Genomic DNA, 23,631 nt, shown 5'->3' with positions numbered 1-23,631 from the left:
ATCACGGTTTATAAAACGTTTTTATAATTTAAAATTATTCATAACTAAATATTGTTTTAATTGTGAAGCCGGGGTGCCATTCTTTACCTATTTTGTCGTAATCTAGAAAAAAGTAAAGATTCTTTTCCAGGAGCCGTGATTCATTTTTTATTTATAAAGTATGAATCCGTTTAAAAATGAATGCAAGATCATTTTAACATTGGATTATAATATATATAAAAGAGATAGATAATGATGAAAAAATGTAATATTTAACCAGCATGCTTTGTTGACTTACAAACATTCTTGCTTGCATTCCGTGACGAGGAGCACTGTTACAAGGGCGATATTCAGCCAGTTTTTTTATTGATGTAGTATTACTCGATTGTCTCTTACATAGAGTCATTATTACGGGCACACCTTCAAATCCATTAAAAAGGCCAAATGACCTGGAAACTAGGTAGATTTGTGAAAGAATCTGTCTCTAGCGAAAACGCATATTATCGTCCCCAGAGCTTTTAGAGATAATACCGACATTACTTCAAAGTGAAACCTTATTTCTACGACATTTTGCTATCCTGATCAGCTTTGTAAAAACGGCTCAGGGGCCAAGAGACCTTGGGATAAGAATGCTCAAGAGCTCTGGTGACGAAAACGGAAAGCGCACACATGTTCAATACTTCATTTTTAGTCCATAAACCTCAACCCCAGGTTTGCAAAGTTTTTTCGATGTTGTGATAAAACGCATGCGCAACGATGCTCTTTACCCTCCTACAAAACACACTAAGACTTTTTGAGAAGACCTCAATAAGACCTGAACTATTCTTCGCAAAAAATCGTAAAAATCTCATTAGAAGGTTATTTTAGTAGCCCCTTTTATTTAAACAACAAAATTGGAAGTTTTAGTTTTACGGATTCAAAGGGCACCCTTCTGTTGGCGCAAGAGAAGCACTCTTATTGATTCAGCTTTCAAAACACTAAACAAGCACAAGGGGTGGATAGCTTTAGAAGAAATCTGGAACTCCTCCTATATAATAAGATGCCATATAAAATGCGACATTTAAAGGACGGACGACCCCCTGGATTTGTCTTAGAATGCTTTTTAACCTTTAAAAAACGAAAAAAACGGTCTGTGTTTGAAAATATCCTTTTTTTCAGTAAGCTTCTTAAAACCTAAACCGCAACTGGTGTTCAAGAACAGGTCTTAGATGGTTCATCTTTGGTACGGTTGGACAGCTAAATTCATCCTCTTCCTAAGGCAGACATGGGGAGCATTTTTCTTGCTAAACTATTTGCCGGCGGTTATGGCGGTGCAACTATGGGACTGGTATTGGCCAAGGTATTTGCGGGATTAAAGAACTCACAAGATGAAAGAACTTACAAGGACAAATTTTATCTCTATATACGTTTTAATATGAATCTTAAAAATCACTTGGGCACAACACTAGGAACCTATCAATAACTTAACTTTCAAGATTAAAATATTATTTTGTAGATTTGTGTTATAATACAAAGTGAAAACATAAGACACCCTTTCTAACTTCATTAAGTCGCTTGTTACCCCCTGTGAAGTTAAACATGTTTGTACACCTTACACCAACAACACTCTTCAAAAAAGAATGTGCGTTTGAAATATTTGCACATAATTCTTCGTCACGTTACCCAGGGAGGATGAAGTTGTTAGTGGCTACTGTTATTTGTGGGGTCTGTGTGGTGTTTGGAAAGCCTGTTGATGATGCTGTCAAACTTGAAGGTATGGCTGTCATATTAGCAATTTAAACTGATACACACCTTGAAAATATAAACTGCAGCGGCCTGCAATTCAGGACAGGGTTGAATTTAAAAAAATAAAATCTTAATTCAGTACTTTTTCACAAAACTACTCTTTCGTTCGAGGGGTTATCTTACTTTTAAACTTGAAAGTATGATTGTTATATTAGCGACTCAACCCAATACAAACCTTAAAAATGGCGGCCTGCAAGTCAGGGCAGGGTTGAATTCGAAAAGAAAAGATATGATAAAGTACTATATTAACAAAACAACTCTTTAGTTCGAGCCGCCATTTTGATTCTCATGATAGCGTTGCCGTGAAACTTGCAGGTAACTAGCTAAATTTTGCCCTAATGTTAATATTTACTTAATTTTATGTCGTACATGAAAATATAATCATACAGCAATTACACTCTTTTCAACTTATATCTTGTAACGGGGTTCGCCAACATAAGTATTTACGGGGTTCGCCAACATAAGTATTTATTCTTTATTTGGGGCAGCACTTTCTTGCATTACCAATCATACATTACGTAGCGCAAACCACGATAACTTAGTATAGAACTCCGATTTTGTACCAACCAAGGAAATATTGCTTTTTTTAAAAATCGACGCCGACACGGTAAAGAAATATCAGCCGTCCAGTAACAGCTTTTGGCGTTGATATCAGTCAAATGACGAGATTGTGTAAAAATGTACTTTTATATTACACTTTCATTTTTATTTATCTTATTTTATTTATCTTTTGTATTATTTCTTTGTCGTTCTAGCTATCGACAGTGGATTCTTGTTTCAAGGGGATATGGTGATGAGTAAACTCCAAATTGATACAGCACTGAAGGGTGGTGATGTGGATAAAATCAATACTGGTTATGCTATACAAAAGTCAACTTGGTATAGATGGAAAAACGGTGTCGTACCATACGTTTTTCATTCCAGTATAAGTAAGTAGTGTTAAGTTGTTCATCACACTAGACAAACTTGTCCCCAGCGCCTTTTGTCTCTTTTTTTTAAAAGAGAAAAAAGGCGCTGGGGACGAGTTTGCACACTAGAGACAACTGTCTTTAAGGCGCATCATTTTATTGTTATTGTCTGTGCTTTTTATTACAACGTCGAAAAAACTGCTTGTCTCTCTATTCTAAGAATGCAAGCAAAGGGTTTGGGTTTCTTAATTTCTTTGTAATTTTAGTACCTGAAATTTTTTTATAAAACGAAGGGGTAATTTATTTGATATTAAATATTAAGCTTAATGCACATCTAACAAAGAGGTGATGTAGTGAGGAAACGTTTATGACCAAACACTCCAGAAAAATTAGGAAAATGCTCATAGCCAATCTCATCCCTAAGGCTTCTTTTCTCTTTCTAACAAGATCGGACGGCAAGAAGAAATAGCTTTAACACCGGCTGGTCATCTTTGCAACCTAATTGGGTATAAAAATTAGTATTATCAGCCAGCCGTCGTATTATTTTTCTCGGGTTGTATTGCGGGGAAGTTTGCTTCCCCGACAAAAAAAAAAAAAAATAGCGGAGCAAAACAATCAAACTATCTCTTCCGCTGTTCGAGATTATCAGAAAGAGAAAAAAGATCCCTGGGGACGAGTTTCATTTTTAAACAATCCGCCATGGCAGATTTCGTTCAGCCGCTTGTTAAATTCCGTATAAACATTTCCCAACATGGTTTAATTATTTATTTCCTTTTAAGGTGGTATAAAGGGGATCAAAGGACCAACTGAAAGAGCGATTAAGAATGCTATGGAGGCATGGGAAAAGAAAACTTGTATCAAATTCAAACCACGCACAAATGAACGTGATTATGTTGAATTCATTGATGATGGTTTTGGAAAGTACGACTTATTTCGATCCTAATTTTTACACCCTTAATCAGTTCTCTCAAATAATTTTTTGACGGAAATTAAGGCCAAGCTGAAGCTGCTGTTGAGCACTAATCAACCTTGTCCTCAGGGTTCTTTTACGCCTATGATATTCTGTCAGGATGGCCGTAATATCATAGGCGTAGAAAAGCTCTGGAGACGAGGTTGAGAACTAAGGACACGCGCGTTTAACATAATCTATTTGTACAACCACAGAAGCTTTTACAAATAAAATACAAAAATTTTGCAAAAGTTTCTTTTGGAAACACTTTTTCCAATGGGAGAAAAGTTGTTTTTCATATATTCTGATCTGCAAATTACTACAGGAAAACACCGTAAAGATGTCGCTTAGCATTCATTTTCGTATTTCACAACTAAATCTCCTATATTTTGTTATACACTTCCGATCATTAAACTGAACCACAAGGTATTAAAATTTAGCCAAAAATAAAAAATTGATGCCTCAAGTTACCAATAAAACTAATTTCATTAAAATGATCAACCTTGTCTTCGTGGCCTTTTTGCCCTCAGCTGTTGTTACGGAGTAATCAAAAAGACGAAGAGCCTTGGGAACGAGGTTGTTATAACCTTTTATATAACGAAGATGGCTAACTTATAGAGTATTTTTCAGGTGCTACTCTCACGTTGGTAAGACAGGAGGAAAACAAAAACTTTCATTAGGATTCGGCTGCTTCACTAAAGGCATTGCTATCCATGAGATTGGCCATGCTTTAGGATTACATCATGAACAATCGAGACCAGATCGAGACAACTATGTCGAAATAGTTTGGGATAACATCAAAGAGGGTAAGTTCAACCACATGAATCAACACAAACTTTTCAAAGAAAAAAGCGCAGAACTCTTTCAAATAAATCTAATTAAAATATTCATATTTTTGGCCTGAGAGGGTCTTTGAGATACACTTTGAAAAGTGTCGACATTTATTTAAAAAATTTGGACGAGAATGTTTTTTATATACAGTATACATCCAATATGAACTAATAGGTAGCCTATTTCATCCTCGTCCACCAGGTAGCCAGTAGAAGATTCCACAGGTTTGTTGATTTTCGCCCGTCGTAGACATTGCCCGCATCGTTATCACAGGAATATAAGCTACCGGGGCCAAAAATTATTTAGGACCTCCTCCCTTGGATTTGTTAGATGTTCTGTATTGAAGAACGGAGCCTGTCGGTTTTGAACTAACATTTTGATTTCTCACTTTTCTGAAATTTAGACATGAAATACAACTTCAAGAAATATTCTCACAGCCAGATTGATAGCCGTGGAAGTCCCTACGACTATGATTCCATCATGCACTACGAATGGAACGCTTTCTCGAAGTTTCCATACTTCAGAACAACCATCAAAGCTAAGAAAGATGGTGTAAAGTTTGGTCAACGGTCGTACATAAGTATACAAGATGCTATTCAGATCAATAAATATTACGAATGTAAAATATAACAGAAATATACTATATATTATATACTGAGTCAATTATTATTTTCGTTGCGAGGGATCCTTTTTTAACTTTTGAACAATGCCGTACGGAGAAAAATAATTAAAGTTCTACGTTCCCAGATTTCAAAATTAACTACTTTGGTACCAATTCCTTCTAACATCGATCAAAGAATCTATTTTATAATGGCCGTATACGTCTCTCCGTCCGTCTGTCACGCAAAATGGTAGCTAGCTGCGACGGGCGAAATCGTAGATGTTTCCACGGGCTAACGACTAGTTCAAATAATTAAATTCAAATCACTTCATTGTTCTGGCGCACCGCCATATACGCTACCATCTTAAAACGCATACGCTACCATCTTTCCCGGTCGTGGGTAGATTAAATTTTTAAAAGCCTGGAACGAATGAGTGTTGCATACTTTGATGAATTAAAAATAGAAATGTAATAAATAAACCTTTGGCTGACCAGAAAATAATATATTACCGAAAAAAAACAGGAAAAAATTCGCTTAATGGAGATCAGCCTTGAAAAAGATTAGAAAAATTCTTGATTGTGAAAATCAAATAGTATTTGGAAGTTATCCGTCTATCCGACACAGTAAAGACTGGTTTTTGGCGGCGCGCAACGGCCATATACATCCGCAAATTTTTGATTAGCATAGATACCAACCCCTTGCGAACTTTCTATCCGATAGCTATGTCACCACTAATAAAAGCCATAGGATTTATTATCAAAACTACCATGAGAGAATAAAATTTGGTGATTCGTTGAATTTAGCGTGGCTTTAAGCGAGGGATCATCAGGTATAGTAGACGTCCGTTAATTCGAACACGCTAGGGACTAAATTATTTTTTTTTTGAATTAACGATGTTCGGATTATCGGAAGTTCAGAAAAAACAAGAATTTTAATAACGTTTAAAGGTTTTATGCTAATATAACTTTATTACAACTTCACTATAACTTTTTATAAAAATCTTCTAACGTTGTTTGCTTGGAGATGGGCAAGGCCTCCAAATTTTTCGTAAACTTCATTTTATTGGAAATGTCAATTTAACCGATAAATTGAAAGAAATTTTGCCACCATTGATGCAATAAAAATGATTAAAAATGTTTTTATTTTCCTGTGAGATTTTATTTATCGATACACAAAAGATCGAATTAACGAGCATAATGTAGCCTTGGGACTAAAAATTGTTCGAATTAGCGCAATGTTAGAATTAGCGGAATTCGAATTAAGCAGCTCAAAATATAAGACTTTATTATAAGACTTTAACCAAACTCAAGGGACTTCTCAATTTGTTCGAAATAATGGAAATTTCGAATTAAGCGGCATTCGAATTAACGGACGTCTACTGTATATACATATTTGTTTAGTTAAGAAACCTTATCATGTTTATCAAAAGTATTCTACTCAAAATCAATCGAACGAAATAGGTTCTTATTTGGCTTGGAATTCATTTAACAATTAATTCAAATTCCGCGTACATTTAGTTAACTTTCATGACGCACTTGACGATGGCCCGATAACGATTTAATTGGGTGTGTTACGGGATGGATACGCCCCGTTGGATACAGGGGCGTAAGGACATAAAAAGAGTTAAAATCACACCGGCAAAAGAAGGAGAAGAAAGGCATTTTCAATTAACGAAAATCCGAAAATCCAATGCTCATATAAAACATGTAACAATAAATTTTAATTCATATACACTTTATGTTAAATTCTGTTCATCAAAAAAAATATCATATGCTTGTTAACTTGATGTTAAGGGAAGTTAAGTATAATTTATATATATATAACTTATATATAATTTAACAATAAAAAATATATAATAAGAAAATACAATATAAAATAACCAACACCAGGGCTCGCGCTATCGGGGAGACCAAGGAGGGACATTTTTGCAAAGCAGTGTTCTTTTTTTCTTCAAAATTTTAATGACGATATTGCCTATTGAAATATTGTAATTCATACATTTCTTAACCTCTAACAGTGCGTTTTTAAGCAAAAATCAAAATTTTTCACATTTGGACCCAACTATGGTGGGTCCTCCATGAAGTCATTAACTTTAGCCCCTCTTTTAAAATCGTAGCGTGGGCCTTGACATACTCAGTGGGTTATTAATAAATATATAATATATTCAAATTAACTCGATCCTTTATATATTTTAAAGTTACTCAAGCTAAAATCACAAATGCTTTCATATTTTAAACCAATGCGATTATATCTTCAATTATGCAGAATCTCGATTTTGGTTGTACGAACTTTCTGTTTATATGTGGAACTTTTTGTTTTAGTCACCAGCCTGTTTGTTTACTTTAATAACAAAAATTTTCTTAAATGTCGTCTTTCGCGAAATTTATTACTGGGCATTAGTGAGTACGTGACATACATTCTTTTATAAAATCTTCTATAATGCATGTAACGGATATTTTTCCCTAGACATCAAGTACTGTAGATATTATCTGCATTAGACATCAAGTGTTGTAGTTATACTTTCTGCTTCAGCTGTAACATTTAACATCCACTGAATTTTCCAGATACACGCGGGCAACAAACATTCTGCTGTTATGTACACAAAATCAGGACTCAGAGCCCTTGTGCTCCCGAGCGGCCAAAACCACAATCCTCGCCTGTTTCCATCACGCAAATGATGAGACACAAAAGCTGTGATAATTATCAGCAGGAAAGTAGAGAACATTGAGTTAAGTTTGAGGTAAAAGTTTTGAAGCAGTAGCAATAAGAACAATATAAGAAAAATACTTGAATTATGAAACGGAGGTCGTGATGACAGATGTACAGCATCCTAAAATAAAGGCAAAACTAAGTAGGTCAATTGTTTCGACGCGTTTCAGGTGTCAACTCCCACTTTAAAGAATAATCAATGATTTATAGCCGTGAGCCATAATTGTCGATTTTTACAAACCCGCAAGTGATCGCTAACAGCGCTGTTACTAGGCAACACAGATTTACCTGTAAGAGCGATGTGTTCGCCGGCTCTTATCCTTAAGTGGCGTGACGTTTCTCCATAATATGTAGCGTTGCAGCTACATACACTCTTTTTATAATAAGTATTTTAGCATACTTAAGCTCAAATTTCTCTGAAACTAAGCATAATGCTCACAACATACCTTAATGGTTAAAAATATGTCGGTTGAAAGTTACGAAATATTTGACAGGTGACGAAATTTTTAACTGACGAAATATTATAACCGACGAAATAAAAGTTCGACGAAATAAAAGTCCGACGAAAATTTTTATCCGGCGAATATTTTTAACTGACGAAATTTTATGTGCGATTTGCGACGGGAAGATGAGATAATAAAGCAAAAATCAAATTTTGCATGTTAAAGTAATTACACAGAAGGCTGATGAATTTTCTCTCGAAAAGGATTTTTAATTCTGGCATTAGCATAGTTTGCCGATTTGATTGCCTCCGAACGAATTAACAGCGAGAATGGTGGAGGAAGACGTTATTTTAATAGACGAAAAAAGCAAACAATTTTAAAAAAAAAATTCTACTAATTTTTTATCTACTCGGTTAAGACATTTTGTCGGTTAAAAGTAACGAAATTTAGGCCAGGTGACGAAATTTTTAACTGACGAAATATTTTAAACGACGAAATAAAAGTCCGACATATTTTTAACCGATAAGGTACCTTAACCAAAAATTTCGGCGTATAAATGTTCAGCGGCAAAAATTTCGGATAGATACAATTATCGATTTCTGTAATTTTTGCTTTTAAGTTACATATCTAGGGTTTTTTTAACTAAGAGACAGTTTTATCAAGCATTCTAACCTTTTTCTAAAATGCATTCGAATCAGTAATATGCATTCGAATCATTTTAAAAACACTGCAGTGAATTCTTTATTCTTGATAAGAAAAGGTTTAAACGAGGAATTAAGCATATTGCAAAACATCAAATGGGAAACATCTAAAACATACTGAGCCTTAGTCCAAATCAACTGTATGCTTATAAAAAACGAATGCATTATTTTTAATTGCGAAATATACTAAAGTCAGCCATTCAGAAAAAAAACCCTGAAATTAACTGATTCGCAAACTTGTTTAAGAAAATACAACAACCCATCGTGACTTAAAACTATAGCCATTGAATTTAGATGTACTCCATCCATAATTAACATTCCTTATGATACTTATCTGTGCACTCCAATTGTACGCATTAAAACAAGTCTGCTGCAACAGTGATCTTGAAATATTCCCATTAGCATGTGGGGAGAATTGATGGTAGTTAAAAAAAAATGAAAAAAACCTTTTATGTTTGCATACTTTATAGTAATTTAATTATAGTAATTTTATTCTCTTACTTGGAAAATTGACCTAATGAAAATTTAGCTCATGTCAATTGTGGTGATGGAAGTAACTTTTCTGTTGCCTTGAGGTAAATTTAAGACAACTTATACAAGGAACTTCACTCGAGGCCATATTGGTTAATACATGATAGGAATGTTAACTTGTCTACCTGCTTGTTTTCATTATCACTCATCAAGCCTCTAAAATACCTTGCATATTAGGATGAGTGCATAGTTACGATGGTACAGTCTATGTACAGCAATGCTAGAAGTCGTGTCAGGGTTAACGATTCACTTAATGATGATTTTAGTGTAAATGTTGGTGTACATCAGGGTTCTGTACTTAGTCCTTTGTTGTTTGTTCTAGTCCTAGAAGCGCTGTCGATAAAGTTCAGAACAGGTTGTCGATTGATGGAAGGTTAAGAGCTGACATTCAGTTTGTATGCAAGTGTTGCAAAGGTGAGATTATAGAGAATGAAGTATTTCCAGCTTTAATGATGTACAACAGTGGCTCGTTAGAGATAGTTGAGAACTTCTGTTACTTGGTGATATGTAGGGTAGTAAAGGGGTGTTTTGGAAGAAGTGTTACTTGCAGGGTAGGTTCTGCTTGGAAAAAGTTCAGAGAGTTACTTCTTGACTAGCAGAGTCTTGACAGTTAAGGTAAAAGGTAAGTTGTATGAGGCCTGTGTAAGAAGTGTTATGTTGTACGGTAGTGAGACATGGGCAGTGAAGCAGGAAGATCTTGACCGTTTAGAAAGAAATGATATGGGAATGGTTAGGTAGATGTATAACGCCAGTCTGAGAGACAGAAAGAGTTCAGATAAGCTAAGAAGCAGGCTAAGTCTCCGTAGAATTAAAGATGTTATCCAGATAAGAAGATTGAATTGGCTGGGGCACTTGGAAAGAATGAAGAAGGATAATTGGGTAAAAAAGTGTAGAGACTTGATAGTTCCTGGGGCAAAGTCCAGAGGCAGACCGAGAAAGACTTGGCAGGAGGTTATAAAGGATAGACTTGATACAGAGGAAGTTGAGTTTAGATCTAACACAGTCTAGAACAGATTGGAAGAGGGTGATTAATATACCCGTCAAACTAATGCTAGCATGGAAACGGACATTAAGCCCAGATTGATGATGAATGATGATTAGGACAAGGGTATAGTTACCTATACATTGTCCATTTTAATATTAGATTGATCAACAATGGTTAAAGCTGAAAATTCCTGATTTTGATTATTTGGTAATATACATATATTCGTCCTGCCCGTATTATTGCCTGGGATCCCGATCCATTCTAGTTGTATGAATTTATTTTATAATACAATGTTCTCTTCTATTATGATATGTTATTGCTGAGGAAACCAGTCAATGAAGTAGTAATTAAGTAGCAGTAATTAGTAAGTAATATATTTTTCTTGCAATAGGCGCAGATTATATACAAACTTTTCTATAAATTTTACATACATAAATAAAAGATAATAATACAAAACACAGGGTCACATAAGGCCGCCATCAAAAGTATGAATGTTCGCGTCCTAAAACCTACCCACTTTTAGTAATAAAAAAACGGGCTTAAAAGTCAGAAAAAAATCGAATTTTTTTCCCGACCCAAATACCACATAACAAAATTTTCATGAGAACTAATTTTTGCAAAAATTGACAAAAACTCCCGAAAATTAATTCCATTAAAATTAATTCCTTAAGGGTACTCCTGCACGGCTGTTTCGCTACAGTCAAGCAACACCTAAAATTAAAACAGCTTCCACAATATTTTTTGAAATTTTGTATTTTTATCATTTTTTAAGATATAGAAACGTTTTTGTATTATTTTAATTTTACTGAAATAAAAAGTTTTGAACGATCTACTTTTCTCCTTTTCAAATATATAAATCCTAAACATGTGTGTTATGGATTTAGAGTTACTTCGTCAAACAACACACACAAGCTTAAAAAAAACATTAATTTTGGCGTTGTTTGAGCTGACACAGTCTAAAAGCTCTAAAAAGTTTGAGCTGACATTATGGCTCTAAAAGCCGCTTTTTCACATATTTCTCATATTTAGCTCAAAAATAACCCTTTGGACAATTTCGGACAGACTAATAATTCATCTACATTATCTTTAATAGCCTCAGAATCCAAAGCAATGCTTTTTATTCAGTTAATTAACAAATTTTAAGCTTACAGGCTCTAAAGGCCGTTTTTCACATATTTCCCACATTTGGCCCGAAAATAAGCCTTTGGACAATTTCGGACAGCAATAAAATTAGGTAGTTTTAATTTCAGATATTCAACCTAACCTGTGGACAATAAAAAAGGTGTTTTCTTAACTTTATTCCAGAGATATTGTGGAAGACATTCATCTAAGACATTTTGGCCTAAATTTAACAATTTTGGGCAGGTGCCAAAAAAATTTTCTTTAAATAATATGGACATTTTATCTGAGATTATTCTTTTTACAGAATATAAAAGTCTTATTTCATTTTTGAGATATCCTGTTTTAACTGAGAGGGTAAAGTGAATTATTTTTTCGTAACATTTTTGTCTGTGGCTATTGATAGCTAACAGGGCGGCGAAAAAGGGTCTGCAAACGATGCTGAGTGGGGCTATACTGTTTTTTGGCCTGGGAACAAATTCACTTGCTCTGTTCTTAAAATCCTGGAAAAAAATAAGCCCAACCAACCCTCTCATTTTTGCAGGATCTTTAGGATGCGAACAAAACATATCCTTGATGGTGGCCTTATGTGGTTGGCATTTTCAAAAAATAGACAAAAAATAACTTATTAACAAAAACAATAAATCACCTGTAGTTTTAACGAGCCAGCATGCAAAAAATGATCTACATCAATACAGCAAGCCGCCATACCACATAATATGACCTGCATCAGACTTTTTATATCATGTTGATAATCAAGTATAACAAGCCACGCGATTGCTGCAACTATACCATGACCTAAGTTGTCGGATATCGCTTTTAGTAATAAGTTGTGACGAAAACCTTCTAGAATTCGGGATTTCAACAAATAATCCAAAATAATACAAGCAACAACGAGTGGAATAATCTTGAGAATATATAGCAACAAATAAACACACACTTTCTTCATTTGCAAAATCAACTTTAGAATAAAATATATAACTTCAACATAAAAATATAATATTAAACCTTCATTTCCAGTGTAAGCTCTGTCTAGATGCCAAGCAAAGAAAGAAATTAACAGGAGGCCATGAAGCAGCGTAATGTTGTGATATTGATAACTGTGGATATTAGTTGTTATAGGATTTTGCCGAAGTAAAGGCATCCAAGGTAGACTTTTGCCCCTATTGTAGTCATTTTATTACGCCGAAAACATCCAACTTGTCTTTATTTGTTTTACCATTACCCGTTACCACTTAAAGCGTGACCCAAAATGGCTGACCTGTCAACAAACTAACTCGTGTAGGTTTTGACCAGCAGGTTTCTTATTTTTTATAGTCTTAATCATCTTAATATGTAAATAGATTCAAGATGTAGGTTAGGTAGACTGGAGCTAAAACATTGTCATTTTTTGCTAGATGTGACTAGTTACGTGACCATGATTTATTTTTTGGCTATCACACTAAAACTTAATAAAGCTACAGGCTTGGACGGAATTGGTTCACGACTGCTAAAAGCAGGTTCGTCAGTTTTAAGTATTTATTTATCAAGTCTTTTCAACAAATCTTTATTTACTGGTTATGTACCTAAATGTTGGAAGACTAAAAGGGTCTCGCCTATTTTTAAAAGTGGCAATAAAACAGATCCTACTAATTATCGGCCTATCTCCATTTTGCCAATTCCTATGAAAATTTTTGAAAAGTTAGTGCATGAGCAAATGTCTCATTTTATTTCTGAGCACAACTTCCTGAATGACAGACAGTCCGGATTTCGAAAACTCTTTTCCACAGAAACTGCAGTAGTCGATGTCTCTGATTTTATTCTTACTGAGCTCGACCAACATAACTTTGTTTGTGCTGTGCTCATTGACCTTAAAAAAGCTTTTGACACTGTTGATCATAAAATTTTGTTAAAAAAACTATGGTGTTTTGGCATCAGAGATGCTGCCTTTGACTGGTTCGAGTCCTACTTAACGGACCGAATGCAGCTGACTCTTGTAAACGACACAGGATCAGATCTGCTTCATGAAGACGCTTTTGGGGTGCCGCAGGGATCTGTGTTGGGGCCCCTGCTCTTTCTTTTGTATATTGATGACTTAAAATCTGTCATCAATTCAAACTACCACCATCTATATGCGGATGATACAATAATTATTTCGTCTCATAAAAACTTGGATACCCTTGTCTCCCAGGTCGAGTTAGAACTTTCGCAAGTCGACCTCTGGCTGAATAATAACAAAATGACTATTAATACGGACAAAACTGAAACAATCTTTTTCGGCAACCACAGCCAGTTAAAAAAAGTTGAGAACAAAACTATCAACTATATGGGTATTCCTTTGAAGAGGAGCGAAAAAGTTAAATATCTTGGGGTAACATTTGATCAAAAAATGCAATGGGAAAAGCACATTAATGACATAAATAGAAAAATACTAATTAAATATTCTAAAATTAGAACCATTGCATCCTGTTTAACACCTCACACAAAAAACCTTTTAATTAATGCACTTGTCATGCCATATTTCAACTACTGCTCCTCGGCATGGGCTTGTGCCACCCAAGGTAGATTGGGAAAACTAGAAAAACGATTAAAATGTGTCCGTACCTTTCTTGGGAAAGAGAGGGAATATTCAATGAATAATTTACTCATCAAAAACGATGCCATATTAGTTTTTAAAGCCATGAATCACATTGCTCCTGATTACATGCGCTCAAAATTCCTTTTGACAAAAAACTGTCATAATCATCAAACAAGAGGAGCTTCAAAAAACAGGTTCACACTTCCCTTGGTCAACACGGAATTTGGCAAAAAAGCCTTCCCATTTAGAGCTGCAAAAGTGTGGAATAATCTTCCAGACCAAGTGACCTGTGATGGAAGTCTACTTTCGTTTAAGACTTCCATCTCTAATGTATTTGGCAAATTCTAATGGAGATCACTTTTGAATTTTTTAATTTTTGTTTTTTATTCTTTTTCTTTTCAATTTTCACAGATTATAAATGTTACTATGTTTGATTGAGCTGAGGCAGTCTAAGGTTTATCATTTTTTGTTTCTTTTTTGTTCTAGTGGCCCCCAGTGGAAACAATCCACTAACTATAGGTTTTTGTGATTTTCTGGGCTAGCCACTTTAAATATTTATTATTATTATTATTATTATTAGGTAGCTAGCTATAGACGAATTTCCGTGTGACGTCACATAACCAGTTCCCAAGCCTCTGCGCAAATCGACAGGCAAAATGGCAGGCAAGATAGTAAACAAATAGGGTAATTGCTTATTAAACGATCGTTTTAAATCGCTTAAAAAGTAAACAAACCTTTCGATCGAAACTTGCACTACCATTATGAACTCCGTTACTAAGATTTTAATGATATTCTCCATCGCGGGCTTTTATTCTCGACCATTACTTCGGCTTTACAAGCCTACACACCAGGAGTACGCGAGTAAGCAAGTCCTGCATTGTGTTCGACTAAATAGCTGCGTTTAAACTGCGACGTTTTTATATCCTTGCCTTGAAAATTTTTGTGGGTAATAGCCCAAAATATGTACGCGAGGTATAAACACAGACCAAGAGTTGTACAGAGTATAATGCGACAAAACGAAAGCGGCCGCCTCGTGGTCTTCACTTCCAATATGTCGACCGAATACTTCTCGAAATTAGTAAGTGAAGATAAAAAGCATTATTCAAAAAAACTCACGCTTGCCAACGGAACACTCCTACGCGACCCTTTTTCACTGAAGGGAGAAGATTGGAGCGACGATGTATCATTGCTACCCGATGTTACGCATATGGATTTGTATGTCTATCTCATCCATACACCCAGTGAATTTACAAATGAATCTTTGAAAGCTTATAAATCCTTAGAAGCTTACAACTTTTATCTTTCTGGGCATGTTCAAGATGTTTATTGCCACCTCTTGAAAGACGTTGAATTTTGCTACATTAAATCCTCCGTACTACCTAGTCAGAGACAAGGACAAAAGCAAAAACTATATGATGTATGGATCATTTTACACACAAGTGGATGGGTACTTTCAGCAAATTGTACCTGCGTTGCTGGGTAAAAATTCACATTAGCTTTCCTTCTTCACTAACAATTTTTTTCCTTTTTGAAGTGACTAATAAAATTTTTACTTTTAGCCTTGGCTCGGCATGCAGTCATGTTGCTGCCCTTTTGTTCAAACTGGTTGCTTGTGCTACATTGGAGTTAAACAAAAAAGCTTGCACAAGCAAATTATGCTCATGGAAAAAATCTAGAAAAAGAGCACACCCTGCACCTCTGAAGCACATAAACTTCAAAAGACCAAAAAAAAGCGAAGTCCTGCCTACTATAGACGAACCTTTTGAAGGTGAATTGAAAGGATTCACATCAGTGGATCCCTTGAAATTCGTAACAGAAGAGGAAAAACAACAGTGGATTTCACTCAGTCAAATTGCTCCAGATGCAGTTGTACTTAAAAATATAAGTCTGGATTTAGGTGAAACAACACACCATGATGATAGCGAAACAGAAACTGCGGATGAAAATGAAAAAAACATTCTTCCTGAACCATTGACATACATATACGACTCCGCTGCCATAAATAAAAATGAAATAGAAATAAATAACATTGCTCAAAAAAATTACAATCAATACAAATCCTCGTGCTTTGATATGCAGTTTGAAAACTTGAAAAAATTCACAGAAGCTCAAAGCCTTAGCGACAAATGGATGCTACATCGAGCTGGGCGAATAACAGCTTCAGTTTCAAAACTTGCCTTCACTTCAGATTTGAAAAAAACAAAAACGTTAATTGAGACCATCATGCAATATAAAGAGCCTGTTGACGTTGTTGCAACAAGATATGGGAAAAGAATGGAGAATAGAGCTCGTTCAGTATATGAACAACATGTCAAACAACACCATGTTGATCTCCAAGTTGTCACAACTGGACTTCATATTGATCCAAACTTTCCATATCTTGCAGCAAGCCCTGATGGATTAGTGAAGTGCAAATGTCATGGTCAGAGTTTAGTTGAGATCAAATGCCCATTTAAATATAAAAAAAGTTTGAAGCTATGGAGAAACGATAAAAATTGTCCCATTGATAAAGCTGGGAAATTCAAAAAAAATCATGCTTATTACTTCCAAGTACAACATCAAATGTTAGTAACTAAAATGAATTATTGTGACTTCTTTGTTTTTTCACAAGGAAAGCAAGAAAATGATACTTTTCTGATCAGGGTTACAAAAAATGAACCATTTTGTCGGAAACTTCGTGAAAAACTGGCCATTGTATTCGAAAAGGTTTTGTTACCAGAGCTTGTCACTCGGAAAAGTGATCCCAAGTTACTAAATGAAGAAAAGGTGTATTGCATATGCAGAAGACCATCCTTCCCACCTATGATTGGTTGTGACAATTTAGGCTCATGTGACATAGAATGGTTCCATTATTCTTGTGTGAAGATAACAAGAGCACCGAAAACTTGGCTATGTTCTACCTGTCAGAATAATATTAAAAAAAAATAGTGTGTCACATTATATCAAAGTAATATATGTAATATAATATAACAATATGTTAGTTGTGTGCGAAGTATCAAATTCTCTGTAATAATATATGTTATATAATGCCTTTGTTCAAGTTCACCAAAGCACATATAACGATAAACACATCGTCCAATAAATCTACTTGAGTGATAGGTATGGTTGTGTTCAAAATTTCAAACTTTCTCAAACGTCCAATAACTCTCTCAATGTGGATTCGAACATTGGCTATTTTTCGAGATCGATCTACATCCATTGCTGACATTTGTTCCTTCCCTCTGGTAAATTCAGGTATTTTTAATACCACGCCTCGTGTTGCCAACTCTTGCTCGATAAGGAATCCTCGATCAGCCAAAACAAGATCTCCATTTTCGACTAAATCCAAAAAACCACTTTTTATTGTTATTTCCTTATCAGAGACTCTACCTCCCCATCCTTCTGATAGGAAACTAACACTTCCTGTTGGAGAACATGCAACCAAATACTTGATGGTATTAGTATTCTTGTAATTAGACCATGTCTGTGCTCTGGCATTGAGATTTAATGGACGTTGTATGAATATCTCAGTGCAGTCAATGATGCAGCGACAACTTAGGTACTTTTTGAAACACTTCGGCATATGCTTACGTATAGCTTCCTTCTCAGGCCACACAATTAAAAAAAGTAAAGATTTTGATAATACTTTAAGCAAGCTTCGATAAATTTTGGTGACCATTTTGCATGTAATTCCAAACCTGAAAGCGATATCTTTGTTATACAAGCCAAGTTTCAATTTTACCAGGACAACAACAAGGTGATCTTTCGGTGTCAATATTCTGCTGATACGTTTCATTTTATTTTTGATAATTGCAAATACCCAGTTGAAGCGTGCTTGGTCCAATCCAGTATAAAAATAAAAATAATTTTTGTGACTTTTCAAATGTCCATAATTTAGTTGGAATTTTCTTGACAAATTGTTTTTATTTTTTAACTGATGGATTTCAGCCATCCTGTTGACAAGTTCATTTTGGATGCTACAGTATTTTCGAGTCACTTCCTTGATGTTATTTTCTTTTTCTTTCACAACATTCTCTATTTCTGTCACTTTTTGTTTTAATTTTTCAATCTCCATATCTTGTGGGCTTAGCTCTTCCTCCTCTGGTTCCAAAACTTCACTGGGCTCTTCCACAACAGGAAGATTTGAGCGCTGCTTAACTCTCAGACGTGCACGTTGGAATCGATCCTGTTTCTCTTTCTTTTTTTCCTCACTCATTTTTTTCGCAATTCGGTCGAAAACTGATGGCACAAAATCAGGGCTCAGTGGGTCCTTTGATTTTTTTCCTACAAAAAGAATAGAATATTCCATATATTCACAGTGACTAGATGTGCAAAACATTGACTTACTGGGAGTGAAAGAATCTCAGTGCGGTAGTAAATACGAGACAGGGAGGCCTCACCCAGAGGGGGGAAGAGGGAGTTTCAAACGTTTATGGACAAGAGAAATGAATATACATACCAGATGTGAAATGCAGATGGCATACTTTAGCATTTCCAATTAGCTGTTCTGGCCAATCCACCCTGCCAATCGCAGTCAACCATCTTTTTCTGACGTCTGGGTATTTCTTCGAAGGAATTCGAAAAAAACCACCACTTCCATCGCCTTTCTTGCGTCTGTTCGTACAATTCGGTACACAGCAACTATCAGGCATCCTTCCACAATCAGTACTTCAACGTTTACGACGAATATTTTAAATAATTTTAAGTTTTTTCTCTCTAACTATCACAACACGTCTTCCCTCTTCGATAACTTCCTTATGAAAGCACGAAGGCGCGGCTAATGTTTTGCCTGTCGATTTTTACGGCAAGCCGCGCATGCGCAGAAGTGCCGAAAAATGTAAACATTGAAATTCGTCTATAGATAGCTAGCTAGCAGTTTTTATTGCATTCATTTATTCATGTATTTATTTTGGGTATGCTAGAACTATATAAGCGCCAAGAACTGCTGGTCAGCGTGAGCAAATTCACTGCTGCAGCATTCAAATATTCACACAAAATTATAAAATAGTTTTTATGGTCAATCACACACAGCTGATAAGAAATTTTAGTTCTGCCGCTGCCTAGCAAAAACAAAAAGCTTGGCTTCATCAAAAATATATCTAGTGTGGATAAAGAATTTATTAATTATTAGTTTCTTTGTGATGTAATATTTCCATAAACTGGTGAATAATGCTGACGTAGTGATCATTGAAAGCATTTTTTTTTTTTTTTACTCTGCAAATTATTTAGCTTTAGCTCACAACATTTTGCACTGGCTTTCACCTCTATGCGAGTCGTGTAGCAGGATTTTGTAGATTTAGTGGAATACCGTAGTAGACCTTTGAATTCTTTGTTAGCAGAGATTTAAGTCTTTATTATCTTGTCACACAACCCGCAAGGGTGCCAATAGCCGCATACGTAGTAAAAAGCGCAGGCGTTTTCGGGCGAGTTCGGCGTTTTAAAAAAATTCAGGTATTTGCCCGAAAAAACCCGCATCGTCCCGAACAATGCTCGAAACAAAAAAGATTCACCATAAATGACTCTTGAAAAATTATTTAAAAAAGTATAAAAATTAAAATGAACTAACTCTATGGTATGCTCTTAAAAGAGCTGTTTTTTATCGTTTACTAGATAAATAACTTAAATATAAACTTTATTACCTCCTTTCTCTTCAAGCGCGTTCTTTCAACTGTTGTCCACCATATTTATGTTACAAGGTGTTGCATTTTGGGAATGTTCCGGGCGTGTGTGGGGGAGTGCGGGCGGTTTCGGTGGACAACTGTCAATTTAATTCGAAAAGTTGCCTGAACTTGCCCTTATATATGCGGACATTTGCGGCTTATTGGCACGCTCTTCACACACCCTTGTTCTACCCAGATTTTGAACGCTCACCACATTTATATACAGGGCAGGATTGGCCGGGTTATGTAAACAGTTAAAAATTATTATTTGGCACTTATAAAACGAACATAATCGGGGCAGGTTGACTTATGTCCAATACTTTTCTATTTTTTCTCACTTATAGAATGAAACATAACTTTTACGTTATCCCCCACTTATAAAACGGACATAATCTGGGTTGACCGGCTTTTACAGCCAGTTGGTCTAGATTTTGTTCTCGAATAGGACAAAATTTCGTAGAAACTAAATTTTAGGATTCGCAAGTTTCATAACTTTTCACCAATCTCAATTCCTGCAAAAGGAATAATTAAGGTCATCCCCAGAATCATCTGCAGAAAAAAAATTAGCCTACACATCTGTGAAATTTACTTACTTTAAATGTACCTACAAGAGGAGTTGATACTAAGAACTGTGTGAAAACTTTTTTTTGTTATGTCTAGTTTTCAATGGTGTTTTATCCTGCAGACAAAAATTATATCGAAATATTTTTTTTCCCATGCCTAGTCCATGTTTCATTCACAAAAGTTCGAAGAAAATACCATCACAGCCAGCCATTTAGCGTTCATAATCCGGTCACCACAACATAATTAGGGCAAAAAAACATAATCAAGCCATGCATAGATAATCTGGCCATCCTGTTTATAAACAGGCTGTTCTCGCAACATGAGCAGAACACCCTTATCACCAGGAACTTTATATTATATCAAAAAAGGCAAAAATGATTTTTTCTTAAATAATTTCCTCACCTTGTTTAGCTTCACAATATGTATATATGTAATGAATAGCAACCAAGATAACAATAAATTAAAATGCACCTCCAGCCCAGACAAATTTTCTCATTGACTCTTTAAGCAGATACCTTTTTTTCAGAAATTTATTTGATTTTTACTATTTACTCTTGAGATTTCCATGAAATATCAATAAATTTTGTGAGGATAATTTTTTGACTAACAGGGGAAATGAGGTTATTTGTGAAGAGGGGGAGTAAAAAGTAAAAGTCACAAACTTATCAGCCATGAGAATATAAAAAAGGCGGGCTTAATGTTAGCAGACATATATGACAGCACCTTTTTATTAAAAATCTTCACCTTTCCAAAGGCTTTGAAATAAGTAACATTTTCTAGATACGGTATATCTTTATACAATTGTTTCCTTTACATATTTCCAAAAGCGTTATGTATCTAATGTTATAAAGTTTTTTTTAGCTAATCATAAGGATGGCATTGTTAGAAAACTCAGAGGTGCTGAATTCTATGCTGTCCAAATGGAGAGAAGAGAACAGGAGAGGAGTGAAACCAACAAGTTTAATCCAGGAGTAGGTTTTTTGAATGAGTTATTAAATAGTTTCCTTTGAATTGTAATATCTTTATTCAAGAATTAAAATTACTTATAACTGATTTAAATATTTTTTATAGCATTTCATATCTACTTGAGAAAGAGGCTAATGCTTATGTCTTACAAGATCCAGATCCATTTGATGATCGACATCCTGGTAATTATGTCCCTTTTTTGTCAAGATTGTCAATTTTGAAAATGGGATTGTTAGTTTTGTCTTGCCAAGATAAAATTCTTAAAATATGCTTACCAACTTACAAACTATCTTCACTTTATTTTGGTACTTACATCTTGCAGATCTAGTGTGTTTAATCATCAAAACAGCTTTATTGTGTTTTAAATATTATTTTTATATTCTATTCAGGTCGGTCTATTCCAGATTGTGTGCTTGGCCATTTGCTGAAAGTGCTTTGTGAAGATGAAGAATTCGTAAATAAAGTTAGAATTCAGTATATATAATTTGGATATCCTACAACTCAAATATAATTTATTTCATATAGTGACCACATTTAAACATGTCTATAACTGCCACTTAAGAAAACCACGATTAAGGTTGTTGTTATAGATAAAACCTGTAAATAATGGAAAACTGTCTATGACAGCTTGGATGACTTGGATTCCTTCTGATTGGTTAAAATTGGAATTCTAATTAGTTTAAAAAACAATGAGAAAAAAATTATTTAATTGCCATAGTGTATGTTTCAGTCTCATGCAATGGTGCATATGTTAAGAAATTAAAAATAATAGTTGTACTTATGCTAAAAACTTCATTATGGTCAACTCTTGGTTATTCTTATAGAATATTATATATATGTTGGTTATTATGCATCTGGAATGCAGCAAATATGTTAGCTTCATTGTACATTTTATGAAAAACCTGTTTTAAAAATGTTAGGGCAAAATACAACTGAAGTTTTCCATAAAAAATTACTATAAAAGGGATCAAAAACCTTGTTCGAACAAGTTGTGTTGCAACAAGGGGATTAAATTTTATGACTGTTGGTTACAATAAGGAAATGATTGCTATAGGCAGGTTAATATACTATAATGGACCATACTATATCATCCTTATAAACATCTGTAACGTTTTTACCACACTTGAAGCAACACCCATTCTAAACTGCTGAAAATACAATATTTATCACTTTTAGCATTTCAGCTTTTCTTTTACCAAGAATATAAAAATATGGCATAAAATCTGACACAACACAAAAAGCAAAATTAAAAAAAAAAAAGTTAAGGTATTCAACATTTATAATATTACGACTTTTTAGTTGTTGACGTCATACATATTTAATGCAGAAAATGATTTTGAACTGAACTGTGCTGCAGCAAGACTCCTAATCAATTTAATGCCAGCGTTGGATAGTAATGATATATTTCAAGATACGGTAGTTTATTACTTTTTCTGAAACTATTTAATTCCTCGACAATAATCACAAGTAAAATTTACAATCAGAATTTTTTGTTCGTAGGAAATGCAAGTGGGAAAACTATTAACATGGGCAACAGACGAAAAGGAACCGTTGCGAGCATATGCATGTGGTATGAATATCTCTAAGATTTGACAACATATTTGGTTTCTATTCTTGAAAAACATAGTCCAATGCTTAATGCTTTGTTCATCATACCGTTGAATGCTAAAATTTACCACTTTTTATAGGACAACCAAATTCTGAAAATACTAACTTTTTATTTTATGTTGCAAATGACTTGCAAAATGAAGCATTTAACAATTATAGTTTTACATAAAAAAATCAATATTTTGAGCTACAGTTGTAAATTAAGTTTCAGTTGTTAGTTGTTAATTAATTAACTGATACCAAGAACAATTTTATGAAAAAGTCTGATAATTTAATTGGTCTATATCTCATTAAAACAAGACTTTTTATGAATCCATACTGCCTGGTTTTAGAAGCCACTATTAAAATGGTAATATAGAAATGTAAAAAAATGCAATGATTCAAATTTATTTTGTGAACTTACGTAAGTTTAAAATTAAACAGTCTGGCTTTTCAAAATTATCCAAATGGAACATACTTTTTTTTATCTTCCTTGGTGGCTTGGAAGATATCAACTGACGTAAGAAAATTTAATTTCAAATGAGATGCAGTCATGTAATATAACCTGACAAGCTCGACTTTGTTCTTTATATTTCACAGTACAACATCAAAACCGGACAATATTTAAATTTGGAACCAATTGTGATTAGATCGAGTTGTTGTGGCAAGTGCTAATAATGTATGCACCTGTTTGGAAGTAGAAAGTGCTGTCTAAGCATTCATTTTTTTATTGTTCATTTAATTAAAAAAAATCCAGTCAAGACACAAATAAAGCT

At 34.5% G+C, this 23,631-nt stretch overlaps 5 protein-coding genes across 7 annotated transcripts in view; 3 read left to right on the top strand and 2 right to left on the bottom strand.

Annotated features, from left to right (window-relative positions):
* Window positions 1-1,542: 1,542 nt before the first annotated feature.
* Window positions 1,543-5,104, top strand: LOC130625695 (hatching enzyme 1.2-like). The gene is made up of 5 exons (XM_057440797.1): window positions 1,543-1,732; window positions 2,520-2,693; window positions 3,452-3,593; window positions 4,252-4,427; window positions 4,856-5,104. Exons 1-5 carry the CDS (start codon window positions 1,558-1,560, stop codon window positions 5,080-5,082), a joined length of 894 nt encoding a protein of 297 aa, XP_057296780.1. The 5' UTR covers window positions 1,543-1,557; the 3' UTR covers window positions 5,083-5,104.
* Window positions 5,105-6,739: 1,635 nt separating this feature from the next.
* On the bottom strand, window positions 6,740-12,701 carry LOC130625696 (transmembrane protein 267-like). 2 transcript variants are annotated; one of them, XM_057440799.1, is made up of 3 exons: window positions 12,551-12,701; window positions 12,192-12,340; window positions 6,740-7,884 (listed from the first exon to the last, which is right to left on the bottom strand). In XM_057440799.1, the coding sequence occupies exons 1-3, from the start codon at window positions 12,684-12,686 to the stop codon at window positions 7,549-7,551; spliced, it is 621 nt and encodes a 206-aa protein (XP_057296782.1). In that variant the 5' UTR covers window positions 12,687-12,701; the 3' UTR covers window positions 6,740-7,548. The 2 variants fall into 2 exon arrangements, with proteins under 2 accessions (XP_057296782.1, XP_057296781.1); XM_057440798.1 differs by having other exon boundaries at window positions 12,192-12,635.
* Window positions 12,702-12,763: 62 nt separating this feature from the next.
* LOC130625690 (DDB1- and CUL4-associated factor 1-like) overlaps window positions 12,764-23,631 on the top strand; it is a 28,762-nt gene continuing 17,894 nt past the window's right edge. Inside the window, exons 1-6 of one of the 2 annotated variants that reach the window (XM_057440793.1) lie at window positions 12,764-12,823; window positions 21,164-21,273; window positions 21,374-21,450; window positions 21,658-21,731; window positions 22,568-22,684; window positions 22,769-22,838. In XM_057440793.1, the coding sequence (XP_057296776.1) occupies window positions 21,176-21,273; window positions 21,374-21,450; window positions 21,658-21,731; window positions 22,568-22,684; window positions 22,769-22,838 (436 nt within the window). In that variant the 5' untranslated portion in view covers window positions 12,764-12,823; window positions 21,164-21,175. Of the gene's footprint in view, window positions 12,824-20,932; window positions 21,274-21,373; window positions 21,451-21,657; window positions 21,732-22,567; window positions 22,685-22,768; window positions 22,839-23,631 lie in introns of those variants that run through there. The other variant, XM_057440792.1, reaches the window with a different exon arrangement.
* LOC130625692 (uncharacterized) lies at window positions 15,046-17,499 on the top strand. Its single transcript, XM_057440795.1, has 2 exons — window positions 15,046-15,578; window positions 15,659-17,499. The coding sequence occupies exons 1-2, from the start codon at window positions 15,061-15,063 to the stop codon at window positions 17,025-17,027; spliced, it is 1,887 nt and encodes a 628-aa protein (XP_057296778.1). The 5' UTR covers window positions 15,046-15,060; the 3' UTR covers window positions 17,028-17,499.
* LOC130625694 (uncharacterized) lies at window positions 16,783-19,117 on the bottom strand. Its single transcript, XM_057440796.1, has 2 exons — window positions 18,538-19,117; window positions 16,783-18,362 (listed from the first exon to the last, which is right to left on the bottom strand). The coding sequence occupies exons 1-2, from the start codon at window positions 18,728-18,730 to the stop codon at window positions 17,119-17,121; spliced, it is 1,437 nt and encodes a 478-aa protein (XP_057296779.1). The 5' UTR covers window positions 18,731-19,117; the 3' UTR covers window positions 16,783-17,118.

This window comes from Hydractinia symbiolongicarpus, chromosome 14, assembly GCF_029227915.1.
Source record: "Hydractinia symbiolongicarpus strain clone_291-10 chromosome 14, HSymV2.1, whole genome shotgun sequence".
NCBI lineage: Eukaryota > Metazoa > Cnidaria > Hydrozoa > Anthoathecata > Hydractiniidae > Hydractinia > Hydractinia symbiolongicarpus.
This window is presented reverse-complemented; position numbering and strand designations above follow the sequence as displayed.

Coding starts and splice junctions, on each gene's coding strand:
- LOC130625695 (XM_057440797.1), top strand. CDS start 1,558: ATGTTTGTACACCTTACACCAACAACACTCTTCAAAAAAGAATGTGCG. Junction 1,733..2,519: donor TGATGCTGTCAAACTTGAAG/GTATGGCTGTCA, acceptor TTGTCGTTCTAG/CTATCGACAGTGGATTCTTG. Junction 4,428..4,855: donor TTGGGATAACATCAAAGAGG/GTAAGTTCAACC, acceptor TCTGAAATTTAG/ACATGAAATACAACTTCAAG.
- LOC130625696 (XM_057440798.1), bottom strand. CDS start 12,491: ATGAAGAAAGTGTGTGTTTATTTGTTGCTATATATTCTCAAGATTATT. Junction 7,885..12,191: donor CTGGCTCGTTAAAACTACAG/GTGATTTATTGT, acceptor CCTTTATTTTAG/GATGCTGTACATCTGTCATC.
- LOC130625692 (XM_057440795.1), top strand. CDS start 15,061: ATGTACGCGAGGTATAAACACAGACCAAGAGTTGTACAGAGTATAATG. Junction 15,579..15,658: donor AATTGTACCTGCGTTGCTGG/GTAAAAATTCAC, acceptor TTTTACTTTTAG/CCTTGGCTCGGCATGCAGTC.
- LOC130625694 (XM_057440796.1), bottom strand. CDS start 18,730: ATGCCTGATAGTTGCTGTGTACCGAATTGTACGAACAGACGCAAGAAA. Junction 18,363..18,537: donor CCATCTGCATTTCACATCTG/GTATGTATATTC, acceptor TTCTTTTTGTAG/GAAAAAAATCAAAGGACCCA.